The sequence below is a fragment of the Stigmatopora nigra genome, chromosome 6 (assembly GCF_051989575.1).
Source record: "Stigmatopora nigra isolate UIUO_SnigA chromosome 6, RoL_Snig_1.1, whole genome shotgun sequence".
In the NCBI taxonomy this organism is placed as follows: Eukaryota; Metazoa; Chordata; class Actinopteri; order Syngnathiformes; family Syngnathidae; genus Stigmatopora; species Stigmatopora nigra.
In genome coordinates this window covers 2,123,959-2,146,925 of record NC_135513.1, presented here as the reverse complement: position 1 = coordinate 2,146,925, position 22,967 = coordinate 2,123,959, and the positions used below count along the sequence as shown (strand labels likewise).

At 46.7% G+C, this 22,967-nt stretch overlaps 1 protein-coding gene across 1 annotated transcript in view; it reads right to left on the bottom strand.

Annotated features, from left to right (window-relative positions):
• The window catches only part of pnpla6 (patatin-like phospholipase domain containing 6), a 111,219-nt gene that overhangs the window by 21,474 nt on the left and 66,778 nt on the right, over positions 1-22,967 (bottom strand). The window contains exons 29-32 of the mRNA XM_077718293.1: positions 15,421-15,577; positions 13,686-13,802; positions 13,522-13,591; positions 11,176-11,292 (exon numbers count right to left, since the gene is read on the bottom strand). Of these exons, the coding sequence (XP_077574419.1) occupies positions 11,176-11,292; positions 13,522-13,591; positions 13,686-13,802; positions 15,421-15,577 (461 nt within the window). The remainder of the gene's footprint in view (positions 1-11,175; positions 11,293-13,521; positions 13,592-13,685; positions 13,803-15,420; positions 15,578-22,967) is intronic.

Sequence of the window (22,967 nt, the reverse complement as noted above, 5' to 3'; positions counted from 1 at the left end):
CTATATTCATTGTTTTATTAGGTATTTAGAGATTTGAGAGTGATAACTACTATTGCACGGGTGCAGCGGCTCTTTGCTTTCCAGTTTGGTGCTTTGTTTCCACAGTCATATTGTTATTTACAAACATCTGCGATTCAAAGGTTTTCGACAGTCGACAGGATTTAATTACTCTCGGAAGGAGATGCAATATATCCATCACAACAGATTACCAACGGACCTACAATATCTCCGAGAACATCTCGAGAACACTGGGATCTCCGTGGATATTCCGCCTACTCGGAGTACAACGGCGAAGGGAAAAAGGGCAAAAGCGCGGATGCCGGGCAGGCCTAGCTGCTAAACTAAGGGGGCAACCGCACTGTGCACGGCTTCCGAGTATCTTGTTGACCAACGCCAGATTCATCACCCACAAAATGGACGATTTGGAACTTCAGCTTGCTACACAGGTTTGTCAGAAACTGCAACATTATTTTCATCACAGAAACACCCGCAAATCCTCGCCGCCGTTGTTGTTGTTGTTGTTGTAGAGGCAGCGCCCAGGTGGCCCTAACATAGGGTACGCCTGGCTAGCGCTAGCACCTTCGACGGCTCAGTCACCAGCACGTCCAGGGGGGGTGAGGCGACACCGAAGATCTGGAGGCGGAGGGAAGAAAGGCCGGGGCAACGCTGGAGCCAATGTTCAAGGTCTTGCGTCTCTTCCCGGCAGAGGGGGCAGGTTGGGTCGAGGGTGGGGTTGAGAAGGTGACGGTAAGCTCTCAGGCTTGGGTGGTGGCCCGAGCGGAGGCGGGCGATGAGAACCGCGTCGCTCCGGTTCTTCACGCGCGCACAGTCTAGGCGCCAGTTATATTTTGGGTAGACGACCGCTGCGCGATGATCCGGTCTGGGTGGATTGTCGCGAATTAGTCGTCTGATGGCTGCCTTGGCTGGGGCGAATGAGATTGGTCGTGGCTCGTTGACCTTGGAGGAGGCGGCTTCCTTCGCTAGGGCGTCTGCCATCTCGTTCCCAGGCAACCCGCAGTGACCTGGGGTCCACAGGAGGGCTGTCCGAGCCCTGCGCTGGTTCAGCAGACGACGGATTTCGCCGGTGTCGGCCGAGTGGCTGGCGATGGCAGTCAGTAGTGATTGACTGTCCGAGCACACTGCGACGTCACCAGCTATGTCCGTGTCAGTTAGCCATTGCAGGGCCATCGTCATGGCCGCCTTCTCTTCCTCGAAGGAGGAAGTGAAAGGGGCCCCACGCATCGGCTTTGAGTGCGTGGTGACTGGGTCTGCCGGATCTCCAGTGGTGACGATCATTGCCACCCCGCCGGCCCTTGTTCCATCGGTAGCAGAGCCGTCGGTGTAGATGGTGACCTCTGGTGCGACTGCACGGATGGCGGAGATGGCACGTTCCCGAAGGACTGGCAGGGGATCGAGTTTTGTGGCACTCCCAAGGGTTGCAGAGACCGTCCAGAGGTCGGTGTCGTTCACCCATGGGCACTCGATGGGGGGCGGGAGGACCTCTCGTTGGTTGGACAGGGAGGGGGGGAGGGCGGACATAATTCCCGACGCGGTCTTGCGCCAGCTGGAACGCTGGAGACGGTGCACGACTGTCTTAGTAGCAAGTTCGTGCCGAGGGTGATCAGGAGGAAGGCGGAGGGCTTTTTCAAAGGAGATGGCTGCTAGTTGGTTTACTCGCGAGGAGTAGGAGCACACGCCCGCTTCTAGCTGCAGCGCCTCGACTGGTGTAGTCCTCAGTTGGCCCGTCACGATGCGCAGGGCACTGTTCTGGGCGCGACCAAGGTCGTCGAGTCGGGACCGCGACAGGAAGGGTTGCCATGCTGGGGCGGCATAGTCCATGACGCTCCGCTGAAGGGCGAGGTGGACAGAGCGTAGGCTGTTTTTCTGCCAACCCCAGTCTTTTGTGGTCAGAGAGGCAAGGATGCGGTTTCGGGAAGCCACTGTCTTGGTGACGGCCTTCACGTGTGGCCCGAAACTCAGGCACCTGTCGAGCTTTACCCCAAGGAATTTGGGGGTGGGGTTGAAGCGCAGGCTCGTTGTTCCCACATTGACGGACGGGGTCCAGGAAGCCTCCCTTGGGTCGGTTGAGAAGAAAGTGACCTCACTCTTCGAGGCGTTCAACTTCATCTTCTTTTTGCAGCTCCACTCACTGACAGCTCCGACTGCGTTCTGGATCGCCGCCTCAGCGTCTTCCTTGCGTGTACTCTGTGCCAGCAGGGCAACATCGTCGGCATAAAGCGCGATGTCGACCCCTGCTGGGATGACTCTTCGGAGGTTGTTGATGTATAACACGAAGAGGAGGGGTGCAAGGACAGAGCCTTGGGGGAGACCTTGGCGCAGTGGGACGGACTTTCCCCGCTCCCCGTTTATTAGGACCCTGGCTCGGCGGTCGGAGAGGAAGCTCTTTAGCCACCGGGCAGTTTGGGCTGGCATGCCTACGTCCAGCGCCGTCAAGAGGAGATCCTCCTTCCAGACACGGTCGTAGGCTTTGCTGTAGTCCAGCAGGGCCATCACTCCGCGGAGCGGTTTTTTCCGTTGGAAGCCGTCGCTAATGGTCTGCGTGACGTGGAGGATCTGGTCTTCGCAGCTCCTCAGTTTGCGGAAGCCCGCCTGCTCTCTGCAGATCCAACCTCCGGTTTCTGCCTCGTAGTACACTCGGTTGTGGATGATTCTCTCGAGGGTCTTCACCACGCACGAGGTCAGGCTGATTGGACGATAGGAAGAGATGTCACTGGCAGGTTTGCCAGTCTTCCTGAGAGGTAGGATGGTTGCCTCTCTCCATGCCTGCGGGCAGGAACCGGATCTGAAGGATTCATTGAAGATTCCCAGGAGTTCCCGCCTGGCCGCAGGTCCCAGCGCCTTGATGAAGGATGGGGGGATATCGTCCGGACCTGGGGCGCCCGTCGGTCGCATCTGGTGGATCGCAGTTTTGAGCTCCCGCTCGCTGAAATCCGCGCAGCTCTCGCCGTCAGCTGATGGGGCATCCAGCCGTTGCTTCGCTTCTCGGATGCGGTGTCGTTCTTTTTTGGAGAAGGAGAGTCTGCACACTGCGGCATAGTGCTTTGCAAAAACATCGGCTTTCCCCACATTGGTGGTGTAGAGGCGGCCGTTGTGTTGCAAGGACTCAGTGAGCGCGCAGTTATCGGGTGATCCGCTGAGAGAGCGGATCAAACGCCACGTTTTGCTGGTGTCCGGGTTGAACTCCAGCTCCTCCAATAGGGCAGCCCACTTTGCTTCCTTGGCCGACCGGGTGAGTGAGTTCACTTTCCTGCAAGCGGCCAGCCAGTCTTCTTTGTGGGTGCTTATGGAGCGGCGTAGGCGATTGCGGTCTTTGATAGCAGATCTCACGTCAGCCGACATCCAGGTATTGCTCGTCTTGCCTCTCCGGGATTTGCCAACGACGCGCTTCCCCACCTCCTTCAACAGGGTCGTGAAGCGGGAGAGGCGGTTGGACAGCGGCGGGGGCGTGTTGGTTCCAAAACTCAGTACTGCATCTTCTACGTCTTGAGTGAAGGTTGCCCAGTCGACGTCTTTGTGGTTCCACCGTGCCGTTGGTAGGGGCGGGCACGACGGGCGGACGACACAGGCCACTGAGATGGACAGGGGTAGGTGGTCGGATCCAAGGTCCTCATCAACAGTCCATTCGGCATGGTTGGCGAGCCGCGGGTGGGCAAAGGTGAGGTCGGGTGTGCTAAGCCCGCCGGTGCTTCGGTTCACCCTTGTTGCCGACCCGTTGTTAAGGAGTGTGATGGAGTTCCTCAGCAGCCAGTCCTCGATGTCGGCCCCACGCTTGTCGCTTGGCTGGTTGTAGTCCCAGAGGCCGGAGTGGGCGTTTAGGTCACCGCCGATGATCACGTCGGTGTTCGCCCCGATCCAGGTGAGGTCCAGTTCGGAATTTGGTCCCGGATCTCGGCATGGGGGTGCATAGAGGTTGTGCACTGTCAGCCAGCGGTGCCGGGTCACACGTACCTTGATCGTGGACGACTCCAGGAGGCCCCGCAGGGAGGCGCCCAGGTTCATGAAGGAGAGGTCGTCTTTGATCAGGGTCATGAGTCCGCCCCCGGGTTGGTCTTTGGGGCGGTCGGCACGGACGACGGCATACCCCGGGAAGGTCGGGGTGGAGTCTTTGGCCCGCAGCTTGCTTTCCTGGATCAAGCAAATGTCGTACTTGCCTTCGACCATCCGCTTTTCCAGCTCGGCAGACTTTGTCTTCACGCCGTCAGCATTCCACTGCATGATGCGCAGCGTGGATCTCTTGGCTACGTCGGGGATGTCCGTCTTTGGTTTTGGGAAGGGTAGGAAGGGGTTTGGGGGGTTGGGTTGGGGTTGGGAGGTAACCGGTGTCGGGGTGGTGGCACATTGTGGGCAGGACCAGGTGTCAGATGGCCTCATAGTTGCCGCAGCATCACGGGTAGTGCCTGAGCAGGACCGGTGGTAGGGGGCTCTGCAGACTCGACAGGTGAGGGGCTGGGTCGTCTTGGCGATGGTACGCTGGCAGCTGGTGCATTTCACTTTGTGCTGGGAGTCAGACAGGGGTTGGACTGCAAGGCCGGCCGCAACGCGGCCGGCGACCGTCTCGATTCGGGGCCTGTGCAGTGGGCATCTCCATGGAGACGCCTCGGGGGTGTCTCCACGGCAACGCCTTCCGCGGTGGGTCATCGCTCCACAGCTGGTTTCCGCGCATGCAAGGAAGCGGATCCCAGTCTTGAATGCCTTGTTGCAGGAGCAACAAATCCGCCCTCCCGAAGGGGGAGGGCCGGGAGGTTGGCCTCCGTGGGCCACGCACCTCCAAGGGCCGGTCTGCAACCGCCGGGAGAGGCCGCTGCAAGCCGACTGTTTGTGGCATAGGGCGGGGCAGGAAGGGGCGGAGCAATGGAGCGGAGGTTGGCCGAGACGGATCGGACGGTGGCAGTGGTAGCAATCTCCGTCAGGTCCCGGGTTCGTTTCGACATCTCCGGCAAGGAGGAGGAGGCGGGAGGCCAGTGCCGGATACCAGGCCCCCCATCTCAAAAAGGTAAGGGGGGGAGACTCCAGGGTCTCGGTGGCGCCAGCTCCCTGACCGGGCCGATGGTCCGAGTCGTGGGGTGCGCGCCTGACGAAGCACATTCGCCCAGAGGTCTGGTTGAATGGAAGGGGCCACGAAGAGGCTGTGCTTGTTCCCTTCGCCGTGGTTTCACTAGCTAGCCAGACCCTATTCCGAAATGATCGTTCGAAAGATTTATCAGGAAACAAAGGGGGGGGGGGGGGACTTTGCTTGTACATACACAATGAATGGTGCTGCAACAGTAGGATATCAACACTCACTGCTCTCCGGATTTAGAGCTCTTGGCAGTATGGTGCGGGCCCTTCTATCCACCTAGAGATCTAATGATTGTCATTGTAATGGCTGTTTACATCCCACCGGATGCTAACGTTAGCATGGAACTTAGCCTCCCGCTAGCGGCTATAAACAAATAGCAGCTTGACCACCCCGATGGAGTCTTTATTGTCGCTGATGACTTCAACAAAGCATGTTTAAAGACTGTTCTCCCTAAGTTTATCCAGTACGTGAAGTGTCACACCAGAGGAGATAAAACTCTAGACCATGTTTATTCTAAACATTTATTCTGTTTAATATCAAACATGCTTAGTGAGCCACACCGGTCCCTCACCTTGCTGGATCAGACAATCTCTGCCTGTCTCTCACCCCTGCATATAACCCACTCCGGAGGCTAACAAGGCCACAAATAAAGATAATAAAAACATGGCCCCAGAAAACCCTTTTTTAGCAGCAGGGCTCTTTTTCCTGCACCATTCAGGAACTTTTTGGACACCACAACCTCCAGGACTACACGGACACTGTACTTTCTTACATCAAAACTGCACGGACAACGTCATCACTGTTAATAAACAGATATGGGTTTTTCCAAACCAAAAACCCTGGATGACCAGTGAGACACAGGCACTAATCAAATGCCGTAACACCGCCTTCAGGGAAGGGGACAAGGTACAATACAGCGCTGCCAGAGCAGAGCTGAAGAGAGGCATTAAAAAGGCCATGGCAGCATATACAAGGAAAATTGAGGACCAATTCACAGGAAATAACCCAAAGATGTGGCAGGGAATACGACAAAATTACCAATTACATTGACAATGTGTCTGTTAACACAGATGCCTCACTATCAGAGGAACTGAACCGTTTCTTTGCCGCTTTGAGATTGACAAATCAGACCCAGTCTCAACACATCCACCACCACCCTGCAGCAGTACACTGGAGCTTCAGGAACAAGAAGTGAACAGGTACTGCGGACTGTAAACACGAGGAAGACTGCTGGCCCTGACAGAGTACCCCAAAGCCTGAGCTGACAGGTGTTTTCACAAAGCTCTTCAATTGTTCCCTGCAACAATCCATAATCCCATCCTGCCTGGAATCTGCCTCGATTATCCCTGTCCCTAAAAAAACAACCATTGACAGCCCGAATGATTATAGGCCTGTTGCACTTACGCCTGTGATCATGAAATGCTTTGAAAAATTGGTCGCGCGCCATATCAGGGATACAATCCCTCCCTCAGTTGACCCTCACCAGTTTGCCTATGGAGCAAATAGGTCAATTTAGAACGACATCGCCGTAGATCTACACACAACACTGAGCCACCTGGAGCTCCAGGGGAACTATGGCAGGATACTTTTCATTGACCATAGCTCAGCTTTCAACACTAAAATACAGGACATTCTGGCTGACCAGCTCTCCCAACTTGGGCTTTCTTCTTCCATCTGCTACTGGATTAAGAACTTTTTAACCAACCGTCCAAAAACTGTTAGACTTGGTCGCCACCTCTCTTCCTCCATTACACTGAGCACTGGCTACCCTCAAGGCTGTGTACTGAGTCCTTTTCTGTACTCCCTGTACACATACAACATCAAATCAAATTTGTCGATGACACCACTGTGGACGGACTCATCTCAGGGGGGATGAGTCTGTTTAGAGAGATGAGGTCCACAAACCTTCTTTATTGTGTTTGGTGAACAATCTCATACTAAACACCACGGAAACTAAAGACATTATCCTGAACTTTTGAAAACGCAGCACAGTTCTGGCCCCATCCCCACACCCCATGGAGTATGCATAGAGAGCGTACTGTCTTTCAAATTCCTGGGGGTCCACGTCATGGACAAGCTCTCCTGGTCTACCAGCACCACGGCAGTGGTGAAGAAGGCCCAGAAACGACTCTATTTCCTGAGGGTACTCACGACGAACAACTTGGACACTAAGCTTTTGGTGACCTTCTATAGAACCCCTGTGGAGAGTATCTTGGCATACTGCATTAGTGTGGTACGCTGGAGGCACGGCAGCAGACAGGAAGGCCATGTAGAGGGTGATCAACACTGCCCAGAAGATCATCGGCTGCTCTCCGCTCTCACTGGATGACATTGCCAGCCCTCGCTACCTCAGCAGAGCCAGGAACATTGTCCGGGACCAATACCACCCTGGTCACAACCTGTTCCAGCTGCTGCCCTCTGTCAAAAGTTACAGGTCTCAAAAAGCACGGACAAATAGACTTAAGGACATTTTTTTCCCACATCCATCCGGACTCTGAACTTGCGTTAGCATGACTCACAATCCCATTCTGTGCAATAACTTTGGGGTGTGCAATATCTTAGACTGCAATATTTTAGAATTCACCTAGCTGGGATGTCACTTTTTATACTTTTATATTACTACTTATGTTTTTTAGACTCGGAAAACACACGTTGTGGGTAGCAACACCCATTTTGTTATACGCAGCTGTGTATGATGACAATAAAGGCTTTTGATTTGATTATTCTATCAGTTCTCAAAGTGGCACCCTTAGGCCTTATTTCCTGTATTTTGGGGTGTTCATTTGAACACCTGTTTGGGCGGGTGGGTGTTTTTTTTAACCTTTTTCATGTTGTCCCGTAGTCCCGGTTTTCTGTTGACTTTGGTGTTAATAACTTATCATTTAATGCTAATTGTCTTGTGTGTCTGTCTCCTCATTGGCTGGGTTTTTCTGCTGTTGTAGTTGCGCCTCCCTGGTTAGACCTACCACCAGGGGGAGTCGTAACAACAACAATACCAATAAATTCCCATTTTACGGCCTTTACGAACAATCTATTTACAAGAAGGCGTTCTAGAATCATACAGACATGCTGACAGTGCTCAGTTAAGATCTAGAAAATCTGAATATCATCCAATGAGGATCTGAAATGTTGTAAGTGCATTAGTAACCCAAAAGGCATCACAAGGTACTTGAAGTGCCCGAGCAGAGTCATAAAAGTGCTTTTCTATTCATCCGGCTGTGAGCAATTAGGAAATGTAGTCCCGTAACGCCTCCTAATCGGGGTTTTTTTTACTTTAAATAATCTTGAGCTATTCAAAAGGTGCAATGGGTAAACACTAAAATGTGCAGTCATATAGACCATGCAGATGAATGGTCATAACGCACTCCACACTCAAAACCGGACTGAGGTCGTGGTATTGAGATGGGAGATTAACCAAATTAACTGGCTCATGAGTTGGAAACAATTCACCAGGTGGCACCGTCGCAGATTTTAAACAGTGTGCATAGCAAAAGGTGGTCCAATTTAACACTTGTTTCTTTGTCCAGTCAATAAAAATGTTGTACATGTTTAGCCATGCGACCCCACCACGACTTTGGCTGATTTGTACGGTGTAACTAGGAAACTGCGGACCTCAAAATGATGCCCAGATATATTAACTTTCAGCAAAGTTGTAACAGATGTTTTGACCACCAGAAAGCCCCCATGAAGATTCAAGACTCTTTCAGGTCTAGCAAGCCTTATTAAAGGGCATTTAAGAGTGTCGACAACACGTTGGTCAAAAAAACAGTAATCCACCCATGAGTTAACTAGAGCAGAAATGCTAAGATTAAATTCTCCATGTGACAAGTTTCTGGACAGTTGCAGTCTCATACCATTGTGAGGTGTTTCCAATTTCTTTAATATGTCTAGAGGAAAATCTAGATAATTAATGTCATCCTCACGAAGGGGCGTGCTCCAGTAGCTGGCACCGGAAATTGCTGTTCCATGCTGGCGTGGAGAACTCGCGTGACAAGTGGAAACCTCCCCTCCACAGTCTCGTGCTTACTTCCTCAGATGACGATCCAGTTAAATGGCCAAAGCGATTAACTCCTCGAGTTATGATGACTCATCCCGAATGGCTAATTCGTCCTTGACAGTGGAACACTGTCCACGGCGAGAAATTCCACACAGTGCTGCGTCACCAAAACCGCAAATCGAAACGAGTATGACGCCACAGTCCAGCATCATTGAGAACAATCCAGGAGCCGGGTGCCAGTTTCCTGGCTACCAACCGTATGATCATGACAGACGAACTCAGCCTTAAAAAAAATTCACATAACTGACTGATGGTGGGACTAGAGTTACTATATCCCATGTCACTGCACAAGGACTCATGATAGACACTGTCCAGGATCAATCATTAGAAAATGTTAGCAGCTGCTGGTCAAAAACTAATGAGCACTGGTGTAAAAATTGCCAGTATGCGCCGTGTAACGATTGAGGTGAAGCTAGATCGACTCCTGAAAAGATGCCTCATTGTAGTTTGGATAAAGTAAGAACTGGTCGGGTGCCTAGGGAGGGTTGACCATCCCAATGGATCGGTTAGGGGTATCAAATCGATTCCGCACAGAGCCATGGTGGGTCCTGGTCTTTCTTCCAACAGAGCCAGTGCCAACAGGGTAACGAATGAGGTGTCTTCTAATATAAGTAGCACCTGATTTTAATCAACTGATTACACTTGCAAAATGTATCCTCTTGTTCAGTTAGAATGAAAACCTGGACGCACTGCGGCCCTTTGAGGACCGGTTTGACACCCCTTCTATAGGTAATGTCAATCTATCCATCTTCATTGACAGCCTTCCTATCGTATCTGCCAATCCATGCAGTGACTCCTTTCTGAGTCTGTGGGGTCCATTTTGGCTGGACTTTTCTGTTATGACGCGGCAAGCAGTTGAAAGTAGATCCAAGCACAAACTCAGAAGTAGGAATGCAAATGCGAATGCAAATGAGCGAGAAACTTTGTTTACAACCAAAAACAGCATGACATAGTCGGAGAGTGAACTAAGAACGGCAAAGTGCCAAATAAGTATAAAAATAAATACAGTAATCACTTGATTATCGCGCTTAATGTAGACCTGACATGGCCGCGATAAACAAAATCGTGAAGTAGCGTAACCCATATTTAATTAATTTTTTACTTCAGTGGAGAGTTATAGAAGCAAGCGGAGGACAGAGCAGTGGCTTCCGCACACAAGTTTCAGCATGGATTTTCAATTTTTTTCAAACTTTGAATTTTTTTTTTACTTCAGTGCTGAGTCCTAGTAGCTTCGGCCTGCATTTTCACATTTTTATGAACTTAAAAAAGAAATGTAAAAAAAACAGTGATGCAGTGAAGCCGCGAGAGTTGAAGGCACGATATTCAAGGGATACTGTACAACAATTAGAAGGGAGAAGAACTCGGGGGGAACGTGAAGCACACATGGCGGTATGCATAATGCAATAGTCCGGCAGCCGTTGCCTGTGACCTAAGTCCTTAACTAAGTATGCCTAATGCACAGCAGGTGTACTGCTCCGGCCCACTCACTCCCCTAAACGAGGTGCTGGAAAAGAGGAAATGACACGGTAGCCAGACAAGAACATGACATCACATTCTGAACCACTTTGTCTTCACTAGGATCACGGGTGTGCTGAGCTAGTTAAGTGCAGCGAATACGGGATGAATAAAGTTAACCATTCCAATCCAAAGGCAGGGTATACCTTGAACTGATTGCCGAAGAGGACACAACCAGCCTTACAATGATGCAAACCTATAAGTTGACCGTACTGTATGATTCCCCTACAATCAAGAGAAGAAAGCATTGCTCAAGAAAGAGGTAAATGTAAAACCTAATGAAGAAAAGGAAGTGTCCTAATGACTCTAACCTATGCAACATTATACTACTAAAAATAAAACACTTCAATTAATACCCCCCCTTCCAAATAATGGACTTAGTCTTGCTGGTCAGGGTGGAGTGAGTTAGTTCGGATCGAGAAAAAAGGTGGGAACAGGAAACCATTTGTAAAGCCATAGTTAAGTAATTTTGAAGGTAAGTGAGGACCCGGAGTATTAGTGTGCAGGTGTTTTAGGATCTGACCTGGAACATTGTTTACATAGCAACCATCCACAAGCAAGTGGCCATCCTTGGGATCGCAGAGGGGAGGTAAATAGGGGGTGTAGGAGGCACTGGCTCTAACATACCGCCAGACGCAACCTGTCAGGAAATTGAGATGGAGGAAAACATCAAATGGGAATCAAATTTCCATCAGAAAAATAGGAAAAAAGTGTGAAAAGAAAAAAACAGTAAGTTGCCTTGGGCATAAATGAGGGGCAATGTGTCATTAACTAAATAACTGCTAAATCAACCAGTAAATATTTTACCTCACATTAAAAAAACAAAATCAGTAGCTTTCAGTCATTGTTATATGTGTACTAAAACCTAGACAAGGCCTTGAAGTCACCCATAATACATATCCTAATGTAACTAGATAGCAAGTCGATTTGAAGTTTTATGAATAAATTTTTTTGCCTGGTTAGAGAACAAGCAAGAAAAGAAAACAGTAATGAATGAGAAAGGAAAAAGGATACTGTAAATAAGACTAAAGGAAAAGGAAGCCTAACACCACATTAGGTACTCTCCGTCATTTAATTGTGACGTCCAAATGATAACTTTTCAACACATTTATTGTCGGATTTGTGACTGGAATCAAAAACTATATCATGCACTACAAGAAAAATGAGTGAATAAAACATGGTGAGATGCCATTGTAGAGGAGAAAGGTTAAAATTGAATGCTCTGGATCCTACATGCTGTCAATAGAGGGCATTGAAGAGATGAAATATTTGGGCGTTTTTTCCTGCTTCACAAACTCTACAAGCACATTGATTATCTATTTGCAAAGTGAAATACAGCTGTTGAAAAACAATGACAAGGCACTGTTTTGATATTTACGTTGTTGTTTTTAGTAAAAAAAAAAAAATAGATGAAATGGAAATGAAAGAAACTGGTCAAGTAAACATTAAACAAAAAAGTCAGACGGAAAGGGAAAGGCTTTGTTTCAGCTGTAAAAAGTATACAGTGGTACCTCGACATACGAGCAGCTCTACCTACAAGATGCTCGAGATACGATGAAAATTTCGATCAAATAATTCGCCCTAGATACGAGTAAAATTTAGAGACGCGAGAAAGCCAGGTGGCCATGACATGAAAGCCTGTTTATCATTGTAGCGCACCGTCTTTTTCTGCTGCATCTCTTTCGTGTATAACAGATATCTATGAGCACTGAACGATTTAGTCAGACGAGTTTCTCCTACACATGGACCAGAAAACGCACAACGCGCATGCATGGGCAAAAAGAGGGCTTTCTGGGTAATGAAGTACAGTGTTGCCCCGCTACTTCGCGGTTCAGCTATCCCAGACTCAGAGCTTCGCGTATTTTTTGGGGGAAAAAAAATATTACATTGAAACAACATATTTTACAGTTGTTTTTGTTATAACATGAATTTCACTCCCTCTACCCGTATTCTATATGGTTTACTGTATACAGGGGGGTAAAAAAAATAATAATAAAAAAAAAAAAAATTGGAATAAAATTCAAATTAAGCATTTTTGAAGGGGAATCCCTACTTCGCGGAAATGCACTTATCGCGGGTGGTCCCGGTCCCCATTAACCGCGATAAGCGAGGGAACACTGTATACTCATGCACACAACACCGATAGCCAATGGCACTCTTTCTCAAATTTCTACAACATCATTACCCACAATCAATACGTGGGTAGGCTGTTATACCTTCCTTAGCCTGTTAGCTCCCGTCATCGCTCATTCAGGACTATTTCTCGTTGGCAAGTGGTCGTGCGTTATCCTTTTGTGAGGACATTCTATTATTCATTTTAATGGCTTACTAAACAATTTTATGAGAATTTTCTCTCATTTTTATGTGTATTTACTTTTTCCCTACAAAATTGGGACATTTCAAACTTAAAGGTTTTAGTTGGTAGTCTTGTGAGGACCGCAGAAAAAATTAGAGGATTTAAATATAAAGTACTGCTCTACTTACAAAATGTTCAACTTACGAAAAAAGTCTGGAACCAATTAATTTTGTAAGTAGAGGTACGACTGTATTCTGTGTAATCGATGTGTGGGTGGCGAGGCCACAGAGTGGTCCTCCAGTCAATGTTAGTGACAATGCACATTAGCAATAATAGATGTACAAAAATTCCTGAAAAAAAATCAAAACAGCTGACTCATATATTCACAATATACTTTAACTTTTGAAAGCATTTTTTTCAGAGAGGAATTTTTGTACCGATGTCTAAACACAAAAGAGAACTTCAATCAGCCCTGGACTTAATTTGGAAAAATGGCCAAAGGTTTTAGGTTTGAAACCAAAGATAAAAAAAGGGAGGTAAACTGTCAATGTCATTAATACAGCTCCCACTTACCATCCTGGTGAATACGCATGGCAGACGCTGTGATATCTGTGGTAACATTAAAATACGGAAGCCACAAGTCCTGAAGACACAAATTGCATTGTAAGCAATTGTAAGTCCATTATTTTTTTACAAACTAATATTTATGGATGAAAGTGATTTTAACAGTATATCACCTCAGCTTGCTTATCCTGAAAAACTTTGTAGATGCTTGTGTTGAATGCAGAGCCAGAGAACATGGATGTGATTGGATAGGTCAGGTCTAGGACTGTCTTGAATACGGAGTTCATGGCCTGTAGAAATAGAAAAGTCACTTAAACATTGACATTGTGCTTAAAATCTAGGCTTTCATGATTTTAATAAAAGCACAGATTTTTTTTATCTTGCAAAACAATTTTGGCACAAGATACAATGCAGCGCTACACCACACGATTCAAGGCATCACAGAAGCTCTAGTGGAATACAAGCATGTGCTTTCATAGTTTTTCCTACTGGTCTTCACTGCGATGTAAGAGGATAAACAGTGAAATTGCACAGCTTTTTAGGCTTTGATATTTCACATTTCCCTTGCTTGAGCCTTAAACAAAATAACTTCCACGCGAAAGCCAGTGGCAGTAGCTCTGTCTACCCTTATTTGTTTTTCGTGTTTTACAGCCCTTCTAACTTTTTTTAAATTACCTTTTAATATTTCTTAATTCATTCATTTTACTTTGTACTTTATAGGAGGAGCAACACCTCGGTGCCACCGAAGATTCAGACCTGGACAAAAGTGCCGGCAAAAGAGGCAATGCTTCTGACCAACCATTCCAGCCTGGGATAAGATGGAAGAGCTGTTGGCGTTTACCAGCAACGGAGACGAAGGGCTCTACTCTGCTACTGTTGTCTTCAGCTCCAGACTACTGAGCAACTGTGCAAATAAGCTTGGAAGAGCGACTCTGCATGTTTTCTACCTCGGTCACAGTCTGCAGGAGTTCTCTATCTTGTGAAAGGCTTCCTGTGTGTGGATCCAGTCTTTGTCCACCTTTACAATGTCTCTTTGAGTCTGTATCCGTTTTAGCTACCGCAACCAAGATGGCGCCGTTCAAGGGGCAGCCGGCGGTGGTAGCTCTGTCCACTCTTGCTCGTTCTGTGTTTTTGCTGCTCTTATGTCTTAAAGATTTGATTTGGTAATTCTCAATGATTAATTTACTTTGATTTGCCTTTTAGTTGTGCTTTTGCTTTGCTGTTCTGTCTAATTACCATCTTGCTACTGCCACAATGATTTTCCCCAATACGGGATGAATAAAGTTATCCAATATCCAATAAATGAATAAAACTATAATCCCATTGTGATAGATAAACAAGTATACAAATAGAAATACAAATTGTATAACTTGCATTTTTCTGCAAAATTGAGGGTATTGTATGAAAACAGACAGTATAGAACAATAAATAAAGCACCAATTTATGGGAAGTCCCTGAACGCACGACTGTGTTTGCAAGGTAGCTGCTAAAAACAGGTGTTTACAGCTGTTTCAAGGGCTGTAACCCAGTGCCATTCACACAGAAAAAAAGTTAAAACTTTGAACAGTAGAAGTGACAGAAAACAAAAAAACACAAAGCATGACCAAACACCTGCACCCGAAGTGGTCAAGGGCTAGTATTTGCATGTTTAACCAAATGTTTTTGAGGTAGTGTACAGTGTACATTACACTTCCTAACATATCCTCATGGTACTATCTGAGGCTTACCGACCGGCACTGTACATTTTTCGAGGGCCTACCAGTAAATGTTTTTCAGGCTAGTACTTATTATTCCTGGAATTACATATTAAGGCTGATGAACACTGTAAAGTTATGTCAAAATTGTATTAAATCATTAAAAACAAAACAATTATAGCAAATATTTCTGAATAGCATTATCAAGACTAACTTTCGACCACTCTCTGGCTCTCTGCTTGGTTCTGACGGCACTTCTTTCCTCAGCATAGAGAGCACCAATGAATGAACCAATAGATGTCCCGCCAACCATGTCAATGGGAATCCCAGCTTCCTCCATAGCTTTAATTACACCAACATGAGAGCAACCCCTGCAGAAGACAAACACTAGGGCATTACATGTTACAAAAATGTAAGGTGTACTAGCCTTGGGAAAACATTTGGAAACACCAGTTCTGAGCAAGCACTCACTTCGACATTTTATTCTGTAGAACAGGGGTGCTCATTACATCGATTGCAATCTACCAGACGTATTATCTGACATCTTTAACAATCATTAGGCTTATTAGGATCTTCTTATGTGTGGTGCCGACAGCCTTGTCAAACATAAACGAGTTGTAACAGCTGCTGATTTTTCCCTTCCTCCGAAATCAGTGCTGAGTGAACAAATCACAAACACATACGCATACACACACAAACACACACACGCACAAACACACACACCAAGACCAATGCAAATTCTCCAAACACTTTAGTCGACATTAAATGTAAGTACGTTTTTGCCAAAACGTGGAAAAAATATGGAATTACTCAATTCTGAGAGAAAAAAATTCAATCACTTAATTTTAAGGCACACACAATTTCATTTTGTCTATTTGGGCACCCACATTCTATTACATCTGCTTATTAGCAAACTGTTAAAAACCGTACAGTTACCACACTTTGGAGGGCTGCTGGTTCAAGTGGATTTGCAATTGACCAGGTGCATGACCCTCCTTCGGTTTTAGTTTGGGTATCTGTGTCAATCAAGTGTCTATCAAGTGTTGACATAAAGAGTTCCGGTTCGCTGAAAATGTCAGTTTTTATCAATTAGTGAATTGAATGCTTTTATTATCTTATACAAGTACAATTAGAATTAAATCTTCAACATGAAGAGCACATGGAAATAAAGTCATACTAAGATTTATATAAGATAAAAATCCAGTGAGGAAAAAAAAGTGACTTACTAAGTGGTTATCAACACGTGAGGTAGCTGTGGTGTTTTAGTGCAAGTATCAAAGTTCAAGATAACAATGCTTAGCAGTGCTAAGACTGAAGTAGTAGTCTAAGAACATTCCTTATTGATATATTTCTGGCAGTGTTAGGGCATTTTGCGTATAGTGCAGTGATAGTACTTACTTGAGTCTAGATTAGATCATTGGTGAAAAACTAGAATTGAATATGGTGACAGCTCTTGAGAAGAAACTGTCCTTGATTTTGTCTCCACACATTTGCTGTTGATATAAAGTGGGGCATTAGGGGCTTTGTTCTGTCGAATGTCCAGGATGATTTTTTGGGGTTTTTGGAAATGGTCAGCGGCAGGTTCTTTAGAGCACATCACTCGCTCAGTCTAAGGACCTAATATCTGTAGCCCACCTCGTCCCCTATGTGATCATCCCCACTACTGTTGTGTCACCTGCAAGTTTCACATTTTTTTTCAAGATGGCAGTGGCTCTCTCTGTCCACTCATTTGTGTTTCATGTTTTACTTTACCTTGTACTTTATACTTTTTACTTTAATGTTTTTTTACAACTTTCTTTGTTCTGTTAGCTTGGCTACTTTGGAACCATTCAGCCATGCCTCCACTGTCATACACATGGGACTAGCCATGAACAATATGCAGCAGAAAGAGCAACACTTCGATGCCGCTGAAAATCCCGAGCTGGACAAAAGGGCAGGGAGAAGAAGCGATGCTTGAGACCAATCATTCCATGTATTATTTAAGGGAAAGTGGAATCCCTCCCCCAAAACATAGAAGAGCTGTCGGCGCTTACTAAGCCGGAAACGGAGTTGAGGGTGTTATACTCTGTTACTGTTGTTTCTTCAGCTCCAGACTACTGAAAGACTGCGGATACGCTTGGAAGAGTGACTCATATTTTCAACATTGGTCTCAGTCTGCAGAAGTTCCCCACCTTGTGGAAGGCTTCCTGCGTGTGGTTCTAGTTTTATCCAACTCTACAATGTCTTTTTCTTGTGTCTGTATCCGTTCTTGCTACTCCAACCAAGATGGCGGCACGCAAGTGCCAGCCGGTACCGGTCGTAACCGGACATTTCGTCAACGGACACTTAGTCGATGGACACTTGGTCGACAGACACTTAGGTCCCCGGACATTTCGTCTAATGGACGTTTGGTCGCCAGACAGTTCGTCCAACAAAAATTTCTTCGCCGGACATTTCGTCGCCGGACAATTTGTCGCCGGACAATTCATCGCCGGACAATTCGTCGCCGGACAATTCGTCGCCGGACAATTCGTCGCCGGACAATTCGTCGCCGGACATTTCGTCGCCGGACATTTCGTGGACGGACAATTCATCGCCGGACATTTTGTGGACGGACAATTCGTCGCCAGATTCGCTCACTCTCAAAATTTTAATCATGAGAGAGATTGAGTTTTTCATTGCATTGACAATGTCAGAGGATTAATATCTAAATATCTAATATCAAAATTTTTGTGTGTACGTGTTTTTCAATTTATGTGTTTCTGGGTGACAGGAAATAAACGTCCTGTTCTCGTGTGTGAAGGAAGATTATCTTTAAAACCTCCAGACTATTGAGGGACTGTGCGGATCATCTTGTAAGAGTGATTCTGCATATTTAACATCAGTCTCAGTCTGAAGAAGGTCCCCACCTTGTGGACTTCCTCCAATTTTTTTTTACCCAGGTCTACAATGTCTTGTGTGTCTGTCTTGCTACTGCGACCAAGGAATTTTCCCGGATTAGGGATGAAATAAAATTGTAATTTAATATAATATTGGGCACTGTGATTATGGTGGAAGGCAGTCGGGGATGATGGTTTGTTCTAGCGACAGGTTGAAAATATAAATGAATACTGGTGCCAGTTGGTCAGCACATGCCTCTAGTGCTTTCCCTGGTTTTCCATCCAGTCCTGCACATGTCTTATGTCTACTACCTCCACACTGAGGGGGGTTGTCTCAGAGGTTGGTGTGGAATATATTGGAGGTTGAGGTGGAGTGACTGAGTGCTGGGCTTGGGACTCAAAGTGGGCCAAAAAGTGATTTAGCTTCGCTGCCAGTGCCACACCTGAGTTCGCAGGGGTCGCAACATAGCCATTGTAGTTGTTGAGATACAGTATGCTCTCCCACATTGGTGGGGGTGTTGGGGAGTTGTTGTTTTATCTTCCGCTTGTAGTCCGCTTTGGCAGCCTCGATACCTTTCTTCAGATTGGTGCGAGCTGCGCTCTAGTGTGCTCTGTTGCCAGATCTGAAGGCTGCATCCTGAAAGGAGAGATCGGACCTTTCCATCCACGGTTTCCGGTTTGGGCACACCTGGATTGTCTTTTTCACAGTGACCATAGCCAAGCAGTCCTGTGTCAGTGAATTAGCCCAGGTTCTCATGGTGGAAAGCCTCCCATTGTATCTGTTCAAAGCAGTCTTGAGGGTGTAGTCAGGCTAGGTGATGGTTAATCTTTTGGGCTTTGTTTGTTGGATGAGTTTGCTGGGGCCACGAACAATGAGAGGTGGTCTGACTGTCCAAAGTGTGGAAGTGGTATGGCTCTGTATGCAAACTTGCTGTTATAGTAAACATGATCCAGAGTTTTATTCTCTCTTGTTGGACAAACAGTTTTGAGATTTGCCTGATTAAAATCTCATGCAAAGATGTGCGTGCCACTTGGATAGGACTTGGTAGGATTGTTGATGGTGTTCAGTGGGCAGTTTTTTATGTTAGCATCCAGTGGTATATAAACAGCACGGAAGATAATGTTAGTTTGCTCCCTGGGCAAAAAGAAGGGACTGCATCTCACCGACATGAATTTGAGGTGTCTATCCAAAACAGGACGGCCAGGTGGAGCGAGTGGCTAGCTCATCTATCTCACAGCTCTGGGGTCCTGGGTTCAAATCTAAGTCAGTCCACCTGTGTGGAGTTTGCATGTTCTCCCCGGGCAGGCCTGCAAGAGTTTTCTCCGGGTACTCCGGTTTCCTCCCGCATTCCAAAAATGTGTGGTAGGCTGATTGGACACTCTAAATTGCCCCTTAGTATGGGTGTGAGGGTGCGTGGTTGTTCGTCTCCTTGTGCCTTGTGATCGGCTTGCCACCAATTCAGGGTGTCCCCCGCCTCTTGCCCGGAGACAGCTGGGATGGGCTCCAGCACCCCCGCGACCCTAATGAAGATAACGCCGTTCAGAAAATGAATGAATATCCAAAACAGTAGATGATTTCAATGACACAATGAATGTTAGCTAAACTAGATCTTCATTTACTTCCTGAGATGTCCAGGCCTTAACTAATGGCCTATGTTGATTGTTTACCAGAAAACAGGTCAAACTGAAGAACTGGTCCATATTCCCAAGCTAACTACGGACACCAGGCAGGGGATACCCTGAATTGGTGGCCAGCCAATCGCCGCGTAAAAAGAGACAGACAACCACTCATATCTAAGGGCAATTTAGACTGTTTAACCAGCATGCCCTGCACGTTTTGGGGATGTGGAAGGAAACCGGAATACCTGGATAAAACCCACGCAATCCTGGGAATAACTTGCAAGCTAAAAACATTGAGGACCCACCTGGGATCGAACCCTCAACCCCAGAACTGTGAAGCTGAGACGCTAACCACTCATCCACAAGGGCCCCTTTTCTCATATACAGTGTTCCCTCACTACTTCGCGGCTCAGCCACCGCGGACTCAGAGATTCGCAGATTTTTTTCAGGAAAAAAAATTAAAGATATTAAATTTAAATTATAAATTACATCATTTTACAAGATGTGGAAACTAAATATTCAATTAGAATTAGTTATTTTACAAAATTTTCAAACACAAAGAATGCACATATGCGCAAAGCATCACGGGGCATCACGGGCATAAACGCAAGCTGATTGCTCACTGAATACTCGACTCCCCATTGGCCCATTCACCATGGAATCCCAAGCTTCTCCCGATGCCCATTTTCAGTCCACGCTTATCTCGTGCTAGCATACAGCACGCTTCTCGCCAAGCTAAAGCTAAGCGTAAAAGTTTTGTGAAGCCCTTCGTGATGCCTCCCAAATGCTCTCTAACCCTTGGTGCATATAGTCAGCCGAAGAAAAAGCGAAAGATGTTGACAATTACCGAAAAAGTGAGTTTATTGGACAGGTTGAGAGCAGGAAATAGCTGCGCGAGCGTAGCCCGACAGTGTGGCCTTAATGAATCCACGGTGCAGTACATAAAGGAGGAGGAGAAGAACGTTCGCAAAACTGCTGCAATATCTTTCACGAAAGATGCCAAAAGGGTTGTGAACACCCAGAATAAGGCCATGATGCAAATGGAAAATGCACTGGTTATTTGGATCCGTGATTGTAGGGCAAAGAAAATCAGCCTGGACGGAAACTTAATCCGAAGTAAGGCTACATCAGTGCTTCTCAATTATTTTCTGTTAGGCCCCCCCTAGCAAGAAGAAAACTATTCGCCCCCCCCCCCCACTTCCCACCGTGACTATAAATAAAATCATTTTATAAAATTGTTATAAGTACAACATTTTATCCTTATTAACATTAAAGAAAAGGAAAAAAAGAAAGAAATATAGTCAAACTTACAAAGAATAACTTTATTAAATCTTGTTTAAGTCTGCAACAGAAAAGATTTTAAGTGCATCAATGCCTGAAATAAAAAATAAATGAGAGCGCCACTGCCAGCTACTGTAGTGGATGCGCAATTACACTTTATACTAGTACGGCCAAATAAAATCCTGTTCCCCAGGGTTACACTACCCCCCCCCCCCCCCCAGGTATCGCACCACGCCCCCCCAGGGGGGCGCGCCCCACTATTTGAGAAGCACTGGGCTACATCTTTGTTTGATGCTATGGTGCCTGAGGGTGGTGACGACGACGACAACGTTCAAGACGAGGAAGAAGACAATGGCGACGACGAAGGTGATCCTCTGCCCGGTGCCTCAAGCCAGACTAACTCATGACCACGTACGGCTTTCGCTGCCAGCAAGGACTGGCTTGAGAGGTTTAAGCGGCGAGTCGGACTTAAGAATGTGTCATTGTATGGAGATGCAGCCTTTGCAGACGGAGCAGCAGCGAGGCATTATGTTGAGGATGTGTTTCCGGAAATGATAGAAGAAAATGGCTATGTCCCGGAGCAAGTCTTCAACATGGATGAAATAGGACTCTACTGGAAGAGGATGCCGTCCCGAACATTTCTTTTCAAGGACAAACTTCAGAAGACAGCTTTCAAAGCCTACAAGGATCGAGTGACTCTGCTCTTGTGTGGCAATGCAGCAGGATTCATGCTGAAGCCCGACCTGATCCACAGGTCACTGAATCCTCGCGCATTGAAGAACAAGAACAAAGCCCTACTGCCAGTGTACTGGATGTCCAACAAAAAGGCATGGATCACCAAGGCCCTCACACTTGATTGGTTCTTTAACTCTTTCATACCACAGATAAAACTTTACCTGGCTGAAAAGGGACTGCCCTTAAAAGTGGTTCTCCTCATGGACTGTGCAGGAGGTCATGCAGCTGATTTGCACCATGAAGGGGTGCAGGTGGAGTTCCTTCCCCCCCAACACCACTTCTCTTATACAGCCAATGGATCAGGAGGTTATTAGGGCCTTCAAAGCCTTCTACACCAGGTCGACAATGGAGGATCTCATCTCCTCCATTGAAGAGCCCGACGAGACCTTCAGCATGAAATCTTATTGGAAGGACTAAAACATAGGCACGTGTCTGACTAACATTCAGAATGCCCTAAAGGACATGAGAGAACAGACACTCATCTCCAGCTGGAAGAAATTGTGGCCAAAGAAAATGACTCAAGACTATGAGGGTTTCACGACTAACGAAATCCATCACTCTGCCGTTGATACGGCTGTCAGGCTGGCTCGGTTGGTGCTGACTGAAGGCTTCTCGGATATGACGGCAGATGATGATTACAAATCTCATCGACTGGCACTCAGACCCACTGACAGAGGAGGACCTACAGGAAATGACCAAGTCGGCGAGTGAGGAGGAAGACGAGTCTGCTGCCGACGACGAGGGTGATGAAGCTGACGAAGGTGGCCTTACTTTGCAGGACCTCTTCAATGCTGCCAAAGACCTCCAAAAAAGGCCAGAGAAATGGACGATAACATGGTGAGGGCCGTCGTGTTCAGCAATCGCATCGATGACATCATTCATGGCTGTTTACAGGCGCATCTTCACCGACCAAAAAAAACAACGTTCACAACTCCCCATAACGATGTTTCTTACGCGCAAAAGAACTGCGGAAGATCCATCCGGACTGCTATGATGTTTTTGAATTTCTGAGTTTTCTGAATAAAAGTTTACATTTATTACATTTGCAGTTTTTTACCGTTTTTTTTACTGTATATATACTGTATTTAATTTGTTTGTATGCACCAACATAACACCTGCTTTCTGATGTGGAATAAAACACCTGAATGAACAGCATATTAGCCTGGTGGTGGTTTTGTGCCTGTGTTATACGTTTCTTTAAGCATTTTTGAAGGGACATCCCTACTTCGCGAAAATTCACTTATCGCGGGTGGTCCCGGTCCCCATT